The 17,923-nt window shown below is 37.2% G+C and overlaps 1 protein-coding gene across 5 annotated transcripts in view; it reads left to right on the top strand.

Annotated features, from left to right (window-relative positions):
- LOC136851575 (uncharacterized) overlaps window positions 1-17,923 on the top strand; it is a 1,000,137-nt gene that overhangs the window by 781,048 nt on the left and 201,166 nt on the right. The window contains exon 1 of one of the 5 annotated variants that reach the window (XM_067125847.1): window positions 11,150-16,006. The exons of the other annotated variants lie outside the window; for them this stretch is intronic. Within the exon in view, the coding sequence (XP_066981948.1) occupies window positions 15,371-16,006 (636 nt within the window). The 5' untranslated portion in view covers window positions 11,150-15,370. Of the gene's footprint in view, window positions 1-11,149; window positions 16,007-17,923 lie in introns of those variants that run through there. 5 annotated transcript variants of the gene reach the window in all.

Here is a 17,923-nt window from a genome sequence, read left to right as displayed (position 1 = left end):
TTTGGTGGGAGAGGACCTCTGATGGGTAACAGGCACGCACATTATTAGAAAGTTCGTATTAACTCATATCTGAGGGCTGGAGATTGACTTGTATTTAACTATTAATAATACTAATATTTCTAGTTATATTACTAGTACATCGTTGAGCACGTGTCTTTAGGTATTAAATTATTATAAAGATCTTAAAACTATTTTTAGGAGAAATACGTACCCATGAATGTAGACGTACAAATGAAAATCATAAATTGCTTTAGATATTGTATAAATGTATATCTGGTGTACCAGCACATTGCTATAAAAAAAGGGGAACAGGAATAACGTTTGTTGTAAAATACTTTATATAGTAACTGTTAGGACTGTTACTCGTCCAGTATGCTTAATTCCCCACCAGAGATCTTGATTGGATTCGGTGTCAAGTCACGGCCCAGATCACCTTTAATAGCATCCGGACTAAATGCTTGGTTAGTGTCTCATATGACGTTGAAGATCGTGTAGGAGGCTTAGATGGAGGTTGGAATATGAAATGATGCAATTTCCGTGTTAGGCAGGAATTGATATTTAATGCTCCGGAATAAAATAGGTAGGAGTTGATATTTAATGCTCCGGAATAAAATAGGTGGGAATTGGTATTTAATGCTCCGGAATAAAATAGGTAGGAGTTGATATTTAATGCTCCGGAATAAAATAGGTGGGAATTGATATTTAATGCTCCGGAATAAAATAGGTAGGAATTGATATTTAATGCTCTGGAATAAAATAAAAGTGTAAATTTTCAAGTTCATGTGTCAGGTGTCTCATGTGTCGTCGAAAATCGTTTAGGAGACGCACATGTGTGTGTGTATGTGTTTGTGTGTGTGTGTGTAGAATGTGCAATAACTCCTCAGTTATGTTAGTCAATACTTAATGGATTATTCTTTTGAACAGCATCTAATATTAAACATTGGAATGTTCACACGCAGGAGGCCAAGAGATAAATTAGCCCCTAGCTCATTTCTTTCTTATTCTCTTTCTCTGTCCGCATGATTGAGATAGATAAGGCCATTCATTTTCCAGTCCCGTCGGCCTTTATGATAAAAACAATATTTTTGTAAGAAGAAAGATGAATTAAAATTCTTCGGATACACTGTGCGATATATGAGTGTTGAAGATTATTATTTTATAATTATTTTCATATCTAGAATGATTTAGCCCCAAAATTAAACTATTATTGACCACAGATAATGGCCAGAGCTCTTGAACTATTTAGACTATTTCAGTGTCTTGGATTGGGTCATCGCAGATTATTTTTACCTCCTGCTATATATCTAGGAGTTTAATATGGTTCCATACTCTTTTTCAAGATTCTAGACATAGCTCCCTTATGAAGATGCTTTTCTGAAATCTGTTGAAGGTCAAGGTTACTATGACAATAAATCTTCTTATATTTATATAGACAGTTTATATGTGGATTTTTTTTATATCAATATTTCCAGCGATGAATATGTTTTTTCTGGCAAGACACGTAATTTTAATCCGTAGTTCTAATTTTTGTTCTCCCCAGGCTTTCATTTCTTTTTGATGCGTGTTTTGTCAGATCACTGATATCAGAAATGATTTGGTGTCAGCTGAGGAAATATAGCAGGTGAATTAGTTTTAGTAGTCGGGATTTCCAAAGTCATTTCTCTTGAAAGTCTAATAGTGTGAGAGCGAGAAATCATGGCTCAATAAAAACCTAGAATTGTATAATGGTTTTCGTTCAGAACAAAAGAGAGGAATTTATTTTAAGAACGAGAATATTTTTCTTCTCGTGATGTTTGGCGCGTTGCGTCATTCACCGAATTTTCCCATTTTGCGCGCGTGCGCGCTTTCCACTCCCCACGCACCCACACCCACACACACCCACACACTCCCACACAGAACCTCATTTAGATTTAGAGAGTATTGCGCTTGAATGAATATTTTTGCAGTAAAATAAGGAAATTTTAGACTTTTTCTTCACAAAGAAAGACGTTATTAAATTTTTTATATTTAGATGTTGCAGCATTTTCCATGGTAAACAAACTCTCTCTCTCTCTCTCTCTCTCTCTCTCTCTCTCTCTCTCTCTCTCTCTCTCTCTCTCTCTCTCTCTCTCTCTCTTTTCTCTCTCTCGGTGTTTATATTCTTCTTCAGCAATGCAGTTATATTTTTCTTATTTTTCATGTTTTTCTTGTTCTTCATATTTTTCTTATTTTTCTTATTCTTCATATTTTTCTTATTTTTCATATTTTTCTTATTTTTCATATTTTTCTTATTCTTCATATTTTTCCTCATCAGTTTGAAATGCTGACAAATTTCCACGTGCATTTATTTGTATTACCCAGTTTGTGGTTTTCAGTTTAAATACGGTGTCTCTTTTTAGCTTGGATCGAAATTCTCATGAATTTGGAATGAACGATACCGAACACTCATGTCTATTGTATGGTGTGTGTGTGTGTTTATACATACACACACACATATATATATATATGTGTGTGTGTATGTATGTATGTATGTAAATAAAATGAGTGAGCAGGTTGATTGTACTCAGAATATGTAAACATACCGGGTAAGCATATTTGAGAGAGAGAGAGAGAGAGAGAGAGAGAGAGAGAGAATTGGTCCCATTTCTCATCGAATTGTTGGTAAAAAAAAAAAAAAAAAAAAGGTCAGACGAGCGTCCATGAACTTCATCATTCTGACCTCCAGCTCTCAGAACTGTTTCACAGGAGCTGATCATCCATCTGTATCTCGTGACAAGAGAGCGAGTTTGATTTGGCCCGGCCAGGAGGGGAGAGAAAGAGGTGGGTTGGGGGGGCGGGGGGCGGCGCTGGGGCTGGAAAGAGTGACGTCGAGTCTTTGTTTTCCTTCCATTAAGCTTCAGATTGGATTTTACCCTTCCAGTTTATTAGGCGTCACGCCTCATGATGTGTCCTTCCTCTTCTACCCTCCCGACCTAAGCGGAATGAGATTAATCCGGATACAACTTTCAAGTGAACCCTAGAGATTGGGAGTCGAGTGGGAGTCTCTCTCTCTCTCTCTCTCTCTCTCATAGTTGGCATGAATTCTACCTTGAGTATCTCAACAATAAACTGAACGTACAGAAGAATTCAGATCAGGAGTAATCTCTCTCTCTCTCTCTCTCTCTCTCTCTCATAGCTGGCATGGACTCTACCCTGAGTACCGCAACAGTAAACTGAACGTAGAATACAATTCAGAACTGGGGTAACTCTCTCTCTCTCTCTCTCTCTCTCTCTCTCTCTCTCTCTCTCTCTCTCTCTCTCTCTCTCTCTCTCTCTCAAAAATGCATTGAATTATTCACGTTTTCTCTATCTCTACCTTGGGAAATTTTATTAAATCGGTCATCTCTCTCTCTCTCTCTCTCTCTCTCTCTCTCTCTCTCTCTCTCTTTCTTTAGGTGTGCGTGGGTGCAAGCATGTATTGTTTATATTGTAGATGACTGATGGTTTTGTTATGTCACGTGTTATTTCTTTATTATCTTTTTTTATATTCTTTGTCAGTATTACAACTGCACTCGTCTTTACGTTCCAGAAAATCGGATTTTTTTTTTTTTTTTTTTTTTGTAAGATTTATGAGTGAAGTCGACTGGAGATGTTTACCAGATGTTTGCATAGAACGTCGTTATTTCATGTCTTGCGAAAGCTCTCAACAAGTTGTTTTTGTGGGAGAACTGAATCTGAAATCTTCATCATCTCAAAGAGAGAGACGTGCTTCGTGCTTGCGTCTAGTTCTTTATGATTACTCCCGGCATTGCTGTCGGTGACAGCAGCTGAAATATTTGTTTGTTTCTTGGTAAGAAGTATGAAAAGCACAAGTTTCGTTTTTTTATTTCAATTCTCTACGACGCGTGAAGATGTGTATTTGTATATTTTTCACGGCGGGGCCATAGCCTTCGCAACGTCAAATTACACAGAAGTACCAGTCATTAGAGAGCTTCGAGTCTATCTAATTGATCACTTTAAATGTTCTTCGTCATCTCTTTAAATTGTGGAAGACTCATTATTGCAGTTTTATGTCTTCGTTAATCTTAGTGTTATTATTATTTTTTTTTCGTTTAAGAGGCAAATGTGTCATCATTATGTGAAGTAACAAGCACCCCTCGACTTTCCCGGTTCACGTAACCGTTTTTTCTAATTCTAGGAAGATTTTAATGAATTTCGTTACCTTCTAGGGAAACTTCGTAGTTTATGAATGCTGATAATTACATATTTTATTGTAATTGCTGTAAAATCTATAGCTCTGAAAGAATAAGACTGTACTTGCAGTTGGTTAGCGGGCAAGTAATTTTGAAGATTGCTTGAAAATAATAAACTCCTTAGGTAAGACACACTTGATAATCCTTAAGAAGATATGATTTTTACCTGATGGTGACGATAAAAGATCAGACGTTTTCCACAGTATTTTGCATTGAGCGAAAAATGTTGTCGTGTAGTGAAGACTTCTTACATGATAATGATGCAGAAATTTATCGATTAGCAAAATATTGCGTCATTATTTAACATCAGTTCAGAAGACCACTTAATACCAGGTATTACTGTCGTTCACAGCAGCAAAATTTGGGCGACACAGAGTGAAAGAGAGAGAGAGAGAGAGAGAGAGAGGCGTCGAGGGAAAAGGAATGGCCCTGCCCTCACTAAATCCCCTCCTGAGCCTGGGGTAGACGTGTGTCAGTTAAACTAGCCGGGATATGTAACGCTCTTGAAAAGAAAATATCACCAAAGTTTTCGGAACAAACAACAGATTGGTGAAACTCCTCTCCGCATTAATGTCTTTGCTGATATTCAGAGAAGAAGGAGGAGGAGGAGGAGGAGGAGGAGGAGAAGCACACACACGTCTGGGGAAGGATCTGTTTTGGGGATTGTTTTTCAAGGCACCTTCGGCTGCGTTGTTCATGCTCGCGTCTGTCAAGCTTTAAAGGGACTGTTCTCCTTTTCCTTTTATTCGCGGCGATGTCATTATGTTCTTGGGTTTTGTCAAGGAATCCTTGTATTTGTTAAGGGGTCTTTGAAGTACTACTGATGCTACTACTACAAACAGTTAATGATAATCGCTGAATATAACAGCCGTTACAGATAAAAAATGTATTTGATATTATTGCTTTCAGTGCTTGACTACTGCAATGCCACTACAACAATTATAAATAACAAAATAATGCTATTAATGATGCTGCTACTGATAATGATCACAGCCTCTACTTCTATTGCTGCTACTGAAGGTAATACTGATAATGAATACTTTACTACTAACAAGAAAATGTTTTGCATGGTTAATGACGATTACTTAAGTTGTAATTGATACTGATAATTATTACCGCAACGACTACACTTCTCTCGTAATGGAGACAATGTGGTACCTTTAAGTAAAAATTCCTTCGAAGGTTATATAAATCGAGGGAGAGAGAGAGGAGGAATCGTATTGCAAAAGATGTGAGACCCTTATCTCTGTTCAAAGGTTCTTACTTCGTGAGAGCTCGTTTCTCCTCCTTGCCTCTGCTCCTGCTTTTGCCAGTGTTTGTGCCTGCTCCTGCTGCAGCGCTGCATCTGGAACGTAGGAATTAAGATACTTAATTCTCTCTCTCTCTCTCTCTCTCTCTCTCTCTCTCTCTCTCTCTCTCTCTCTCTCTCTCTCTCTCAGTAAGTAATTGATTCATGGAATAATAAATTTCTAGTTCTGCATGTGTATTTTACACAGACACATACACATATATAATATATTTTTATGTGTGTGTGTGTGCGCCGCCTGCGTATGCACCCTAATGGTTTCGTATGCTTTTTATTAATCATAATTTATCTCTCTTGTTCTGTTTTCTATCTATTGTACCGTTCTATAGAAATTTGTTTCACAAGGTAATATCTTTTTACGCATTTTAAATTTGAATATTTGCTGATTTTCTGTTATAATAATAATAACGAAAATTGCCACGTACAAAAATCTGCTCTCGTGAGTTATGTGAACTTTCGAAAACTCTCGTTTTGCACTCTTCATGATAAGAGAAGTTAGCAACGACAATGATAATAATAATTCATCCCTTCGACTACCGTCAGCTAATTAACTCGAAGCAATTTTAAATGCATGTGCTCATTTGAGGTTCAGCCGGGCAATTTATAATCCACATAATATTTCATGGGCGTTAAGTTTTAATGGTCGAAGTATAAACGCTATTATTAACATGCAGATGAGGTTCATGAAAGTTGATCATACTTCATTTGTAATTGCAAAATATTTTGTTCATTAAAGTTTTAATCCTCTGCATAACCCAACAAAGGACGTTACTTTTTTAAGCTGTTATCTCCATGGGGCCATTCGTTTTTTTTTATTTTTATTTTTGATAATGCACAGGTTTTGGATGGTCGTGACCTTTTGGCACCATCGTTTGCATAAATTACCGTATTTAGAGCTGTTTTACTCTGCGATATATGTATGTGCATGAACATATATATAATATATATATATATATATATATATATATATATATATATATATATATAATATATATATATATATATATATATATATATATATATATATATATATATATATATATATATATATATATATATATATATACATATATATATATATATATATATATATATATATATATATATATATACATGTACATATTTATACATATGTATGTAAAATGTGTGTGTGTGTGTGTTTGAGAAAATGTTAACAAAACTTCTTAGATAATTCTCATCCACACTCACGCTTGAAAATAATTTTGTATACCTCAACACGAATTTTATCTTGAGTTCACTATAAAGGTTTTTTTTTTAACCTATTCGTTTCAGTTTTCACGGTTAATGTTAGGGATTGTGTCCCGGTCCAATGAGTTTTCACAATAGCCTCCAATTTTATGAGTGCATTTCTGTATTGATGTCGGCCGTTTTATGGCTTCGCTGGAATACTTTTTATTGAGGTTTTACCCACTGTCAATACCGAGGTTATCGGACACACACACACACTCTCTCTCTTGGTATAAACAAATCAAATCAAAACTTTATTCATATGAATACAACTGGTAAACCTACACATCATATGAATATAGCTTGTAAACATATAAAAATATATAAAAATATATAAGTACTTAATATAAGAAAATTAAAGTATTGGTAAAATTTAATATAAAATATAAGTATTGGTAAAATAATTTATCCACGAGCTGAAGTTTTCTTACAAGTTCTGTAATTACTACTGTATTACTTTCCTTTCCGTAATCCCTCATAAAAATTAGTGCAAGATGGACCATCTGAATCTCTGCACCAGAAATGTAACGCAAGGTTCTAATTTCCTTTTCCTCATACTTCTCTCTCTCTCTCTCTCTCTCTCTCTCTCTCTCTCTCTCTCTCTCTCTCTCTCTCTCTCTCTCTCTCTTGAGAATTTGCGCCGGTCAGAGAGGAACAAGAGGAGCAGGCGGGAAGGAAAAATGGTGAATAGGTCCCCCATTGTTTTTATAATGCCAATTCCAGCTTTCAATTAGCGAGAACAAACTTACCCCATTATTTTTCTTGGACGTCGCGCGACTGGCTGAGAGGCAGGACGGAAGGAAGGAAGGAAGAAAGGAGTGTGTTTGTGGGAGTCGTTAGCTTTCGTGAATGAATGACCTCGTGGACGAAAGCCGTGTGTCTGGTACCTGTGTGTGTGTGTGTGTGTGTTTGTTTATGGTTTGATTCACATACGCACACGTATACATACATACATACATACATACATGCGTATATATATATATATATATGACTATATCAATCACCGTATATATAGTACAAACGTCCTTTAATATATATATCGGAAGTAATATATTTTATATATATATATATAGTTGATAATAGTCCACCGTATGAGGGGCCGATATGTATCTGATTCCCCGTCCGTCGCTGGTTCGATCACGGGACGGTGGATTATAATTATATGAAAATATATTACTGAGGTATTGATATTGTGCATACACATATATAATATATATATATATATATATATATATATATATATATATATATATATATATATATATATATATATATTTACATGATTATAATTTATATGTATACTAGTGTGCATACATGTATATATATATATATACTGTATATATTTACATGAAAATATAAAATGGCATCGGTTGTTTAATTATGGAAGATAGTGAAAAAAGTACCAATACTGTGTAATTCAATTATGCACACACACACACACACACACACACACACACACACACACACACACACACACACACACTTGCGGATAACTTCAGTTAGCTTGACAAGTCATATAACGGGAACGTCAGAGTGATGTAAGACCTTCCATGATAGTGGTGTGGACGATGTCGAACGTCCTCTCCTAGCCAACAAAGCCGTTTCAAGGGGTTTTCAAATTCAGTGGACCGTTGCGCAAGATGTCTCAGCACAGACACGTCATCTTCTGTTTAATTCCTGCTTTTTTAAAGCTAGGTTGGTCATCTCTAGGCATTTTATCTCTCCAGCGCATTGTGCCATTTCTGGTTATTTTTATTGCGGTCGGTGCAAGGTCATGCTTCCATAGTTCCACATTCAGTGAGGTACCATTACAATGAATTCCAATTCCCAGTCGTCGAGCTTCGTTTCCCCTTTCCTTGGTCTTCAAACTAGTCTTGACAGTAAATGAGGTATTATTTCATTTTCAGTTTAAAACTGAATGTTCTAGTTATTGATAAATTCAAGGTCGCCTTAAGTTTCTGATACGTCAGTCGAATGATATCCCTCTTATCTCTTCTTCGTCACTTCGCAATTTTTCTGCCAGCGTTATTTTGACTCTTTCGATGATGTTATTGACCCATCTCTGTGTTTGACTGGTATTTAATTTTTTACACCCCGGTGTGTGTGTCTGTGTGTGTATATATATATATATAAATTTATATATATGTATATTATATATATATATATATATATATATATATATATATACTATATATATATATATATATACATATATGTATATATTTATGCATATATACGTTTATACAGACATATATGTATGTGTATATATACATGATATACGTGTACATAAATATGTGTGCGTGTTTGAGCTCGCATGCAGAATTGTCTTTCTCATGAATGCAAGTTATTCATAGGCATGAATCGGTTCCTCTGCTTGAAGATAAAGAGATGAACTGATTAGTCACTAAACTTATTAGAGAATGGCGAATTGGATTCAATTTCACCTCTCACGCTTAGTCTGTAAGTACGTTGGACGGGTCGATATCGTTCTCGGTTAGCACTTTGGTGGGCCTGCGTTCGATTCTCCGGCCGGCCAATGAAGAATTAGAGGAATTTATTTCTGGTGATAGAAATTCATTTTTCGGTATAATGTGGTTCGGATTCCACAATAAGCTGTAGGTCCCGTTGCTAGGTAACCAGTTGGTTCTTAGCCACGTAAAATAAGTCTAATCCTTCGGGCCAGCCCTAGGAGAGCTGTTAATCAGCTCACTGGTCTGGTTAAACTAAGGTATACTTAGTCTGTGAGTAAATTTTGAAAAGGCATTGATTGATATGTTTACTTTAGACGCGGGGGCTATTTTTATCTCTTCGGTCGTTGACGTCTAAGAACTAGACGTATCAGTTGAAAAATCTGTAATAAATGCTATAATGAAATTTACAAGTGCCTTTGCTTATTACATCTTCAGGAAAGTAACATTTCTCGTCTTTCTGTCTTGGTGTCAAATAACCCTAACTAAGCTCTCTCTCTCTCTCTCTCTCTCTCTCTCTCTCTCTCTCTCTCTCTCTCTCTCTCAGTAGGAAGGTAACCGAAACGATATGTTGAGGGCTTAGGCTGAGATTTAGACAGGGTATGAAAAGCACTTCTGCGGCTACGTATTGAAAACAAAGCTCTTTCTGATATCACGTACAATTGGAATTCGGAATTAGGGTTACTGGAATATGGCTGTAGATACCTAGAAGGAGGGAATGGAATCTAGCCTTCATATTGCATTATGCATATATGTATGTATGTATGTATGTGTGTGTGTATGTTTTTGTCAGATCGTTCCTTGTCCCACTGGAGGATATGGTTCCTCCGAGCCGTGTTAATCATCAAATTTCTCAGTATTTCTTGGGGATGAGATGCTATCCTATGCCTATGTTCTCCCATGCCTCCAAATCAACCAAATACCAGGTACATTTTTCAGGTGGATTTTTCAGGAAACGGGCCCAGGCCGTTTGCCAACAATGGGATTGAACTCTGGTCTCTTTGCTGTAAAAAGGAGTGTGAATTAGTGACAAAACTGCTAAAAATGAGTACGTGTTGCAAACTTAACATTTAGATTTCATGGTGGAGTCTGTTGATTTTGATTCTAAGTACAGAACCGGAATTCGGCAACAGAGTTGACATCAACTTATGGTATGATGGCTGAATGGATAAAGTCGGTGTGTATCTCTGCATCAAACCTAAAAGGCTTAAGTTCGAATCCTGACCTGGCCAGTTGGACATAATTATAGTTCCCTTTGGTTGTAAGTTGTTCCTAAGGTGCAGTGGTCTCGATATCAACGTGTATTTGTGACTATAGAAGATTCGCGTGTAAATCATTGACAGAATTCGTTTTACGCAAATGTACCCATATGTGCACCACATGTCTGTATGTGTGGTTATTCGAGATCGTTATATTTTTGTTATGAAAGAAAATGTTTTCGTTTCAAGTTTGAAAATCCATTAGGAGAAACCTTTCGTGGCGTCTGGGCAAAGAGTCTCTGTAGAACTGATCCGACCCTCTGTCATCAAATAAGGCTACATAACAGGCTTTACATCATTTATTTTTATTTTTTTTATTCATTTTTAAATTAGAAGTTCTGTACACTGAGCCTTGGGATGTCGACGCCATTAGGAGTGAGCCTGTTGTTACTTCTTGTGTTTTGATTGAGCGTCCGTCTGTTGTTGGCTTCGTATCGAAAATATTTTATAAATACTTTGGTTCACAAAGAAAGCTTTGTATTAGAGTTATATTCATACGTTTATGTACTTAAAACGTGAAATTTTCAGTGAGCTTATTATTAAAGGACAGTATATTATTATTATTATTATTATTATTAGTATATTATTATTATTATTATTATTATTATTATTATTATTATTATTATTATTATTATTATTATTATTATTATTATTATTTGTAGACACTGATGAAGCCCGACCTAAGAATTTGTTTTGAAATGGAAAGTGAAATTGCAGCAAGGTAAGATGAGAAAGATGGACAGTTAATTCAGAAACAACAGATAATACATTTATTTAATGAAAAATAACCAGCATTTCAACGTTTAGGGAAGATCCTTTGCAAAGGTTTGGAGATAAATCTCGTAATATTTCTGTAGCTATGTTCAGCTATTCGTGATTTATGATCGACACGTTTTTGCATATTTAGAATTACCTCTAATTTTGTATTTTATCGAGTTTTAATATATCTTCTTATTCATATTTCAAGTCCAGAGCTGAGTAGTTGGAGTAATTTATATCAGATTGTGCCTGATTTTTCGTTTGATTTTGAATAAAACCCATATTTTATCCAGACGCAGACCTTACATATATTTTGAAAGCTATACATTACTGCCGTCGTAAAAGCTGTCTGGTAAACGTCTCTTAATTTTTTCCCCATAATTTTCGTTGACGTGTTTTATAAGACCTGACATTGGAAGTATACGTCCTGCACAGGCTGATAGCTCCGCATCAGTGCCTATGGTAAAATCATAATGTCCGTAGTAAAATCATTATGAAAACCATCACTTAATTTTTTGTAAATTTTGTCCGATGTTGAAGAGCATTGGTTTTTCATTGGTGAAATGATTGATTAAAATGTCTTTTATAACATCTTTGTCATCATAAATATCGTATTTAATTTTCTTTCAAATCTTCTACAAATCTCTTTCAGTTATGGCAGAAGTTGAATACAAAGGGTCTCCCAAAGTATCAGTTATATTTAGAGTGAGTGAGCACCCTTTGTCAGTGTCATCGTAAGCACACCTTTGAAAAGTATTTGTTTCCAACAGGCTTTGTAACATTACGGTCAACACCACTTTTAACTTTCTTCCGTTTGCGTTCTATTTGCGGTAGTTGTTGTAATTGGAACCGACTTTGGAAAGCATTTGATATTGATTGTCACGGTACCTCGTGCCCCTTGCCAAACGTTGAGCCCTGCAATAGCATTCCAGCCCCCCCAGATTCTGGATTGCTTTTCTCCCTCAGTGGAGTTACGGCATTAATATCGATTTTCCCATTACAATCCCATTAGCCTATCATCTTGCAAATACAGCTTTGTGCTTCATACGTGTTATGTCGGCATGGGCATATAAATTTGATTTTTTCTGCGCCAGACATTCATCTTCTCTTTGGTGTAATTATGTGAAAAAATCCCGTTTTCTATACGAAGGTGTTCGGCGCTATGCCTGCCTCCTGCTAGTGGCAGCCGAGGTCAGTGTTATGGGAAAGTTCACCGAGTGAGGAGGATCGCTGTTCGCGTCGCTTCTTCAGCCTTGTGATATATCCTAGATTAACGAGCGTTAAAAATATTCAGAACAATATTATAAGAAATGAGTTATTCGTGACATTAATACTTTCGAGTGTGTGCTGGATTCTGGCTGCACTGACGCAGTGATGAACACATTTTTTTAAATCGTTTTAATTGTGATTAACGTTGGTTTAATGAAAGAAAGGTGAGGCAGGAAACTGCATCGTTGTCACTGCCTCCAGTGTTATCTAACGAGGATATGGAAATTCACTGACCTTCTTACGATCGTTTGCGAATCGGAACTTTTCGACAAACTATTTTTCGATTAATACGGACTTCGTATTAATCCTTGACTGTACTAAATCGAAACGGATTATCAATGGCCTTAGGACCAAATGTGACTTCATATAAATGATAACTGTCATCAGTAGACCATTAAAAGACTCCTTGACGAATGGAGTGTGTTAGTACGACTGGTAATCATCTAAATAACACGTCGCGAAGAACGGAAGGCATTATATTATCACCAGCCAGCCTCGGCAGCCTGCCGTTAGCATTATGACAACCACCTCTTGTCAGCTCTCAGTAGTTCTCATTGATACCTCTTTGACGAAGAATGGGATGAGATAACTCAAGAAGCCATTGTCTTCTGAATAGGCGTCTCATTTTTGGCGGTAAACGTTTGCTCTCGGCCAAGATTGGGGGTTCGTGAAGGTCGAATGTTGCCCAGATTTCGTCCTCGGGTGTCTACGCTGTCGTGTTCAGAGACACATGTCTTCTAGTAATCCTGTTCAGAATTAGTGATAAATGGGTGGACCGCCTTACTGAAAGAGTTTTGTGATCAGGTGTTAACGGATTGCCATTTCTGAACTCGCTTAGTTTTCCTGTTATTCGGTAATCGGAAAGAAAATTTATTCGTGAAAAAAATGGATGCCAAATATTTATTTGGGTAGTAAAGGGAAAATAATAAGTAAATACTCTGGCACAGATGGTATGCTTTGACGTATGTGATACTTGTTCATTCCTTGAAGGACAACTCGGATAAAGCGATTAATGGTTTCCCTTCACCTCCTCTAGGGGAGAGAGTATTAAGACGTCCTGTCCTGTCTTCCCCTAAATAAAAAAAGAAAAAAATGTCCCGAAAGATGTTGAGGTACAAAAAAGATGATGTAATTAGTGGAGTGTAAATTCAAGAGACATCAATGAGTCGGAACTCTTAAAGATATAAAAGAAAAAAAATTGTGAACAAAATATTACAGATAATTAAAGAAAGTTACCGAAAAAGAGGAAAACCATATACTGAATACTAAGAAAATGAACTGCTTATCGAAGTGTTTCATACAATCGAGGTGAATCTTGGAAGAAATAAGGCAATAAGGATTTATTTTCTAAAAGGAAATAGTTTAAGAAAAAAAAAACCTAAACTTTTGATTGGGGCGAACTTAGGAAGTTGTAGGGAGATTCAAAACAACGGATAGTTAAAGAGAATGAAGTGATTTTGAGATTAATTCTGGAAATTCGTGTGAAATACACATTACTAAAATTCCGATAAGGAAAATAAAAATTCAGAAAATTGTTCAAGACAACCTTCTTTCATTTAAGACGTTGGAACTTTTTAGGAAAACGCCAAAGGAAGCCGAAGTAGAAGCGACAGAGTAGAATTGCCCCTAAAAGGAATATGTTGAATAAAATTGATTTTCAGGAAGCCCTTTTAGAACCAAAAAGGGGAAAGGTATTGAGAGCTGTCTGAGAGGGAATGTTGATAAAAAAGGGGGGAAAGGAGATTCACGCTAAAAGAAAAGGAAATAAATACGAGAAAGAAAGAAAAGAAAAAGCATCTGTAGATCCCTGGGACGTCTCTGCAGTAAAGACTTTTATCCAAAGAACGTTTCTTAGAAGGTAGACGCAAAGAGAAGAGCAAATCTAATTCAAAAGTTTATTTTCCAGAAGGTAAACTTGAAGACCAACGAAAGCTAGAGCACGACATTTTTTTGCGAAGAAGAATAATAATCACTTCGAAAAGAGATGTTCCAAAGCATGACCACAAAGAGAGTAGTGAAACCGGTGATTAACAGGGCGGTTGAGATTAATCTCTTCTAGGAAAAGGTTTTGCCGAAGATAAATGAGATCACCACCGAAGCTGACGAGGAGTAAGACGACTCTTCCCCTCAAAGAAGAGTTGAATTAAATGAGAGTATCATTAAAGTAGATGAGAAGCAGGACGTTTAAAGGCGCCTCTCGCTGGAGTCTCTTCTGTGATATACGATAATTGAGAAATCTTTTGGGGAAAGGAGCTTCCCTAGTTAAATTTGGTTGGGGGAGGTTTAATTGATCAGGGAATACGATACTGGGATGATACTGATGAAAAGAAGATGCACCGTGCTTTCTCTTTAAGTATGATTTACAAAGACCCCAGTAGTGCTCTGTGACCGTTGGAGGTAAATTGCAAGAATGGTGCTTTAATGAAAAGAATGGCAGTAAGAGGATTATTGGTTAATTATTTATGATTTTTCTTTTACTTTTGATAATGTATTGTAGGAAGTTTCTGTGATGGTGTTGAATCATTGATTTAACCAAGTCGGAGAAAGATATGTTTATATAATCTGTTTTGACTGTCAAGTGTATAAACCCTGAGTTAGGTTTTGGTGAAAATTTGTCCTTTCCATGGAACAAATATCACTGAAGTGTAACAATTTATAAAGAAAATTATATTGTACTCTGATCGATAAAAGCCAAAGGACAAAGGAATAAATATCCCCATGACAAGATAGTAAAGCAGACAGGAGACATTAAGAAAATAACTGAAGCCGAGATGGGTTACCACGCCTTTCAGAGCAGTGCCAGACAGTCACTGAAGTCGGTTTTATTATGGTGGGCAGGGTAGCTTGGGCATGGACCCGCCCGCTCACCAAACTCACCACCGCCGTACGCTTTCCTGGAACTGCAGGCGGTCTGGCAAGATTTCTCCCGTCACCAAAGAAGGGCGTGGAGGGGACGGCGGTGCTTGGTGGGATTGGGGGAGGCGTTCCAGATCGCGGGCGCCTTCCCCTTCCAAGGAGAGCAAAAAGGAGAACAACGTCAAGGATTCCCCTCATGAAGGCGGCAGCGGTGGTGGCGACAGGGCCAGGTCGCCAGGTAAGGAGTCCAAGGACTCTCAGAGACACAGCAGGTCTCCCGGGAAGGAGTCCAAAGGGCTCTTCCAGAAGGGCTCGAAGTCCCCCAGCAAGGAGAAGAACTCTCGGCTGGAAACCATGGAATGTTTGGACAGCTCTCCTGTGAGGGACGACCGCTCGCCCACCAGGTCTCGTCCCACCTCGCCCTTGCTGTCCCTCTCTCGACCTTCCTCTCGTCCATCCTCGAGGCCTTCCTCGCCATGCTGCCCGCTGGGACCCTTTATCTCCGCCCTGAGTCCCAGCTCGGGGGCGTCGTCCCCGGCCTACCCACCTTCGCCCTCCTACCGTTTAGACAGCGTCGTGCTCTGGGCCTCGGCGCTCTTCTCTCCGCCCTCCCTCATCATAGACTTCGATGTACGTCCATCAGATTGGTTCTTTTGGGTGTCTGTGTGTGTGTGAGAGAGAGAGAGAGAGAGAGAGAGAGAGAGAGAGAGAGAGAGAGAGAGAGACTTTTGGGGAATGGGGCCTTTCCCTAATTCCCCCTTCAGAAAAAGATATTATTCATCTGTACCTGAAGAGTTGGCTCTCTCTCTCTCTCATAATCCCACCCATCTTCTTTTCAGATTTTTTTTTTCATTTCGCTTTCGGTTGCTCGAGGTAAAGCCTCGGCGTTTTGTCGGTTCCATATTTGGCAAATCGTCGGTTATTGTCTCATTTCACTGCAACTTTAATCCCCGGTTTTTTTAAAGTGTTTTTTTTTGGCATGTGCGGTATTCAGGATTATGATTCAGCACTTCATGTGTCGCGCTGGTCGCGTGTTTATACCTAACTTCTATTATCTCTATTTTTGCCCTGAAATCCTTTCTCCCCTCTAAACAGGTTGTGTAATGTCCACCATTAATTTTTTTTTCTTTTGCATTCCCATAATTACGGATTCGGCTGAAATTCTCTTGCTTCTATTTGTGCAGTCCAAAAATTCTTTGTAATATACCTAATTTAGTCTTGTGTGGAACCCTTTTGTATATCTGGAGGCAGGAATTTTGATATCAAGATTGTTCGTCATGGTTTATTTTTCTTATGCTCGAGGATATTTTTCGATTACTCAGTCTTTAGTTCTTATATTTTTTTTTAATAAAGAATGTTTCATCTATCAATATTTTGCTTATACTGTACATGCATTAAATTATCTATCTATCTGTCTATCTATCGATTTATATATATATAAGTGTATGTATATGTGTGTATATATATACTATATATATATATATATATACATATAAAGCCATTTACCCTAACAGGGGGTGGCTCCAAAAATACGGCGGTCACTGCCACATTCATAGGTTTTTTTTGCAGAATGGTGGATAAACCCCATTTGCAGGAAGCCTCTACAACATATATGCATTTACATCATATACGTAATCACCCATTTCCTCGTTAAAAGTATAGCTTATGAGAAAGAACTTCGCAATAGGTTCTGTCACATTCATATGAATACGAAATTAGATCCAGATTATCAACAGTTTACCTGTATCCCCTAGAACTTTTTCATTAAAGTGAGTAAACCAATAATGATTGCTATGGTATTCATTTATTCTTGCCTTGTATATGAACTCTTGACGTTTCATGCGTAACTATATTGCTAATATTGTGAGCGGGTCATGTCAAAGTCAGTTCCATACCATCGATTGACGTTGGGGTCATGCCCTGCAAAGAGAGAGAGAGAGAGAGAGAGAGAGAGAGACAGACAGACAGAGAGAGAGGGGGTGGGCGGGGGCGTACCAGACTGAAGTGCCGGTAGTCATTATAAGCCGAGTCGATTGGGTGAGTCGCAAGCGGAAATCGAACTTAAAATAGATTCGGTGTCTGTTAAAAATGTCAAATAACAATGTAGATAGGGTCTTGAGTGTTTGCTGAAGGTTTGCTGTTGTACTCTATTGCGCCTGGTTTCTGTAACCAGATCATATCAGTTTTATATCTTTATAAGAAGTTTGTTTATATATGTTTTGTGTACTGTAGGTTGGGAGTGACCCATATGTGGGTGAACAATACGTACAGCCGTTTTTGTTGATAATTTTTATATCTATCGGAGCAGTAGAATTGAGATTGAATATCTCTTCGTTTGTAAGGTCTTCCTTTATTTTACAAACGAAGAGATGTTCAGTCTCAAATCTTCTGCTGTAGTTGATAATTAAATGCTGTAATTGATAATTGAAGCTTAGTATTTTAACATTCTAAATTAATTATCCGTTTGTTTTTAAGGTATTCCTTTACGTTAGTAAAATGATGTAGTTAATCGTAAAGCTCAATATTCTGACATTTTAAATTAATGGT

Source organism: Macrobrachium rosenbergii, chromosome 23 (genome assembly GCF_040412425.1).
Source record: "Macrobrachium rosenbergii isolate ZJJX-2024 chromosome 23, ASM4041242v1, whole genome shotgun sequence".
NCBI lineage: Eukaryota > Metazoa > Arthropoda > Malacostraca > Decapoda > Palaemonidae > Macrobrachium > Macrobrachium rosenbergii.
Note: the sequence above shows the minus strand (reverse complement) of the source record. Positions and strands in the feature narration are given on the sequence as shown.